Source organism: Mixophyes fleayi, unplaced genomic scaffold (genome assembly GCF_038048845.1).
Source record: "Mixophyes fleayi isolate aMixFle1 unplaced genomic scaffold, aMixFle1.hap1 Scaffold_358, whole genome shotgun sequence".
NCBI classification, from domain to species: Eukaryota; Metazoa; Chordata; class Amphibia; order Anura; family Limnodynastidae; genus Mixophyes; species Mixophyes fleayi.
Window position 1 is genome coordinate 45,001 of NW_027447574.1, and position 4,938 is coordinate 49,938.

The 4,938-nt window shown below is 44.1% G+C and overlaps 1 protein-coding gene across 1 annotated transcript in view; it reads right to left on the reverse strand.

The window, feature by feature from the left end:
- Nucleotides 1–4,155, reverse strand: part of LOC142132212 (hemicentin-1-like) — a gene marked incomplete at its 3' end in the record, with an annotated part of 46,201 nt that extends 42,046 nt beyond the window's left edge. Inside the window, exon 1 of the mRNA XM_075194424.1 lies at nt 4,011–4,155. Within this exon, the coding sequence (XP_075050525.1) occupies nt 4,011–4,155 (145 nt within the window). The remainder of the gene's footprint in view (nt 1–4,010) is intronic.
- Nucleotides 4,156–4,938: the final 783 nt, after the last annotated feature.

The window sequence follows — 4,938 nt, forward strand, 5'->3', positions numbered from 1 at the left end:
AAAAAAAAGGGAGGAAGTAGAAGGAATAAGTGAAAAAGAGATCCAATATAGAAAAAAGTCAGAGCTCTGGAGGAAAAGGAAGAAATAGCACTGATTTCTGTAAAGGGTGGGTACGCCTGAAAGAAGGATAACCATGGGTCCCAGACCCTGGTGAAGGTTCTCGAGGAATTGCCAATAATACTGGTCATATATTCCATCCTTTGGGTCTGCCAGACTCTATTTATTTTGGACTGCGTGGAAGGAGGGGATTGCAATTGCCAGTCTGCCGCTATTGGGCAAGTAGCGGTCGAGAAAATGTGCTCAATGAATTTATTCTGATAACGGGATGCCGAGGGAGCTCCCAGGGAAAGGAGGACAAATTTAGGCTGCAGGGGAATATGCACCTGAAGACTTGAGTGGATCAAGGTTTTGAGCTCAACCCAGGAACTTGACAGCTTTGGACATGTCCACCATATATGGAAGAACGTGCCCTCATGGGAGAACCCTCGTCAAAACCGATCAGACAAGTCAGGAAAGATTCTACGGATGTGCGAAGGCACAACGGTATAGTATGATATAAATATTCTCTTTAACTCTAACACAGATAGAACTAGAGGCAGCATTCTCGTATATCTCAGACCATTGCTCATCCACCAACTCGTCACCAAGGTCTCGCTCCCAGGCTAATTCGTGGGGGCCTCTAAAATTCGGGGTTGAAGAAGCAAGTTCTTAGTAGAGTATAGAAATTAGACCTTTTGTTGAGGATGAGCTTAGGCAGTTAAGAGATTCAAAGGTAGAAAGAGGGCAGGATGAAAGGCGGCCTTTGACAACACTATGAAAATGTCGTAGTTGTAGAAACTGGTGAAAGTGCTTTGAGTGAACATGAAAATGTGACTGGATGTCAGAGTTGGGCGGAGAGCTAGTATCTTCGGAAGTCAGGAATCCCCAGGCCTCCTCCCCACAGGGATCTCTGAAGAACCTTAAGTCGAATTTGGGGCCGTCTACGCGACCAAACAAATCTATTGACATGAAATTAGAGGAATTTAAACACGTAGGGTGGGATATGAATAGGAAGGAATAAAGCAGTCTAGGGAGAATATTCATTTTAATGGCATTAATGCGGCCAATCCAAGAGATGTAAAGTTGAGACCAAGCTATGAGGTCTGACTTTATTTGGTCAAGGAGGCAGGGAATTTACCTTGGAAAAGATGCCGGTAATGTTTGGTAATAAAATAAGAACACCCAAATATTTAATTTTATGGCGATCCCACTGAAATGGAAAGGAGCGCTCCAGTAATATCTTGTCTGCGTCAGGAACATTAAAGTCCAATATCTCGGTCTTGTCCGGGTTGACCTTATAGCCCGAAAAATAGCCATATAGATGTAACTCAGTTAGGGGAGGAGGCACCGAAGTACTGGGATAAGTAATGGACAACAAAACATTGTCCAAATAAAGCGCAATCTTATGAGTAGAGGGGCCCACCTGTATACTAGATATCTCACAGTTGTCCCGAGTCCTAGCGACCAGTGGCTTATTAACGAGAGCAAATAGAAGCGGGGAGAAGGGGCACCCTTGGTGAGTGCCATTCATAATTGAAAACAACGTCAAACCATTAGCAGAAACAGTGGCCAAAAGGGTAATGATAGAGAGCTAAAATACCTGCCAGACCCCCATTGCTCGAAGTACTCCCTCCATAAATGACCAGGAGAGGCGGTCGAACGCCTTTTCCGCGTTGAGCGCCTTATGGAGGGGAGGGAGATTATGATTGTATGAATTAGGTCAATCTTTCTAGTATTATCAGGGGCTTGACGCCCTGGAATAAAACCCACCTAATCAGAATGCATGAGGGCAGGGAGGAACAGGTTCAACCTAGAGGCCAATATCTTTGCAAATATTTTCAGGGCATTGTTAAGTAACAAAATAGGTCTATTACTGGCACAAAGAGAATGGTCTTTCCCCGGTTTGGGACTAACAATTATGTTAGCCCTAGTTGTGGAGGAATCAAAGGAAGCTCCCTTTGTTAAAGAATTTTGTCAGATGAGTGCCGAGGCCTGGAACAAACTTTTTATAGTACTGGGGGGGTGAGGCCATCTGGACCCGGAGACAAAGAGGATTTCTATGACTTAACTGCCGCCAAAACCTCAGACAGAACAATGTCCACATTCAGAAAAGACTGCTGTGCCAGGGTAACTTTAGGAAGGGGTGTAGATGAAAGGTAATCAGTCAAGGAGGGGATCAGGGGGTCCCGATGAGGGGGAGGAGCCTCAAGGTTGTAGAGAGAAGAATAAAAGTCCCTAAATTCACTAAACTATCTTTGCTGGGTCATACATGATATCGGCTGAGGGATACCGACATATTTTATCGATATGATGCAGGGCTAATTTTTTTCTGGAGTTTTCTAGCTAAAAGAGAGTCGGCTTTATCATAATAACGCTGTTGAAGTTTCTGCATAGTGATGGCTGCTCTTTGGGAAAGAAGGGTATTTAGTTGACCCTTCAATGAGGCAGGGTCAGGATGTGATGAGTTTGGTGTTGGGTAAGGAGTGAAGCTAGTCTAAGTTCCAAAGAGGATATTTCCGCTGCCGCTTTTTTACGGACAGCCACTGACTAATCAATTGACCTCGTAGAGTAGCTTTGAGAGCCTCCCAAACAATTCCTGGGCTTAGATCAGGGGTTCAATTATCTAAAAAGTAATCAATAATGAAGGTCTTATGAGTCCTATGAGTCTATTAAGTAACAGTGAATCATCTAAATCAGGCCTGTCCAACCTGCGGCCCTCCAGATGTTGTGAAACTACAAGTCCCAGTATTCCCTTCCAGCTATCAACAGGTTGTCTACCGGCAAAGCATGCTGGGGCTTGTAGTTTCACAACACCTGGAGGGCCGCAGGTTGGACAGGCCTGATCTAAATGGCATCTACTACGTTGAGGGGGCAGTTTAAGGAGATCTATAAGGAGAAATACGCCAGAGTGGTCAGTCCAGGAGAGAGGGGATATGTCTGCCTGAATCACATGATGAGTAAGTGTATGCGAAACAAGTAACATTTAGGTGTGTGTATAGTTGGTGAGGGATGAAAAAGTGGGTATAATTAGAGATGCACATTCACCTCCGTGAAGTGGTTTTGGGTCTAGGTTAGCTTCGTGTTTTGGTTTTGGTTTTATGCTAAAAAAAAATCACATAATTTTGCTCTTTTTTTGTTCTACAATATTAACCTCAATAACACTAAATTTCATTTGCAGTCAATTTAGACCACCTCACAGATCACAATATTATTTTCATACACTTTCAGACAAATACTGCAGCGACCTGGTTGGATGCTAAGCGACAGAGCAATGACACAAACACATGGCAGTTCCTAGCACATCTAGAACACATTGGCACACAGCATTGGCATAAAATTAAAATGGGGGTCTGCCTTACCTCCGACCCCTCGCTATGTTGGATCTTAAAAGAAATTCAAAATTTGCGACATCCGACGACGTCTTGCCTCGTTTTCAATTTCAATGGCGCGCGACGGTACCGAGCTGGCTCAGTTCGGTACTCAGATCCCATAAATTCGGGTGTGTTCAGTTCTTGAGGAACCGAGCCTGAGCAGCTCTAGGTATAATCCCTGGCATCCGCATTGCAGAGCCTCCATGAGTCATATAGACAATGGTGTGAAAGAAGTGTGGACAAGCAGGTGGAATCTGGGGAGAGAGAGGAGCCCCGCCGGGAATAGGAAGGAGGAGACCTGTTGAGAACCGGATCGAGGGTGACATTAAAGTCACCACCAATGATAATATGACCCTGCACCAATCGCTCAATATGTTTAAAGATTTTGGTAAAAAAAAGGCTTTTGTCTCTGGTTCGAGGCATAGACTGAAACCAGAGTGACAGTGGCAGAGCAGTGCGTGCTGTTCACCAACGGATAGCAGCCTTCCAGATTTGCATAGGTCTTTGAATGAAGAAAGGGGACTTTACTATAAAATAAAATAGCAACACCCCATTTCTTGCAATCCGTCGATCCAAAGAATGTCTGGGAAAACTGCTTACCCTGAAGTTGTGTATGAACAACCGTAAGATGAGTTTCTTGAAGAAATACGATATCTGTTTCTCTCCTACAGTCACCCAAAAGAATTGTACATTTGCGAGGGAAGTTGAGGTCATTCACATTGACGGAGAATATCTTCAAAGCCATGGCAGCAGTGAGGAGCCGATCTCCAGTGAGAACACTATACATTTATTAAAGGGACATAACCAGTTAATTCGTCGATGAAACAGAAGTTTAAAGATCAAGTAAAAAGATGGATCAAAATCACTACAGTAGGAAGGGGGAAAGAAAGAAATAAAGAAGCAGCCCGATTGGACAAAAACCCTGAATGAAAGGAATCCTGTGAGGATTACGAGGCAATATCAAAATTCCAAAACACATCAAAGTTTAACAATGTCTGAGGGTGCATGGGGAGGTGGGCCTAGGTCTTGTACAGCGTTAGGAGCCGTCACAACCCGAGGAGACCCAAAGAAGAGGCTTATTACATAGAAATGTAATTCTAGCTGAAGAACAGTGTGCAGAGGATATATAACATGTATATTGACCATTGAAAACAATTGAAAGGGGGGAGGGAAGGGAAGAGGAGAGGACCAGGATAAGGTAGAGGGGGGAGAGAGAGATATAGGGTACCCTAGCCCGTTAAAAGACAATGTAGGAAGGGAAGACTATGAGGGTTTAGATGACCGAGCATCAGCTGGACCAATACACAATAATATAGGGTGCCCTGCGGACAACAATTGTACTCCGTGACAGAGCAGTGTATTATGACAAGCAAATATTTTAGTTAGACATATAGGAACTTTTCATTAAGGGGTATAGAGGAGGAGGAGGGGTGGGGGGTAATGGGGACAAGGGAGAGGGAAGGGGAGAAGATATTACCTCTCCAGACCAATGGTTCAACATGCAATATAGTGCAAACAGAGCAACAAT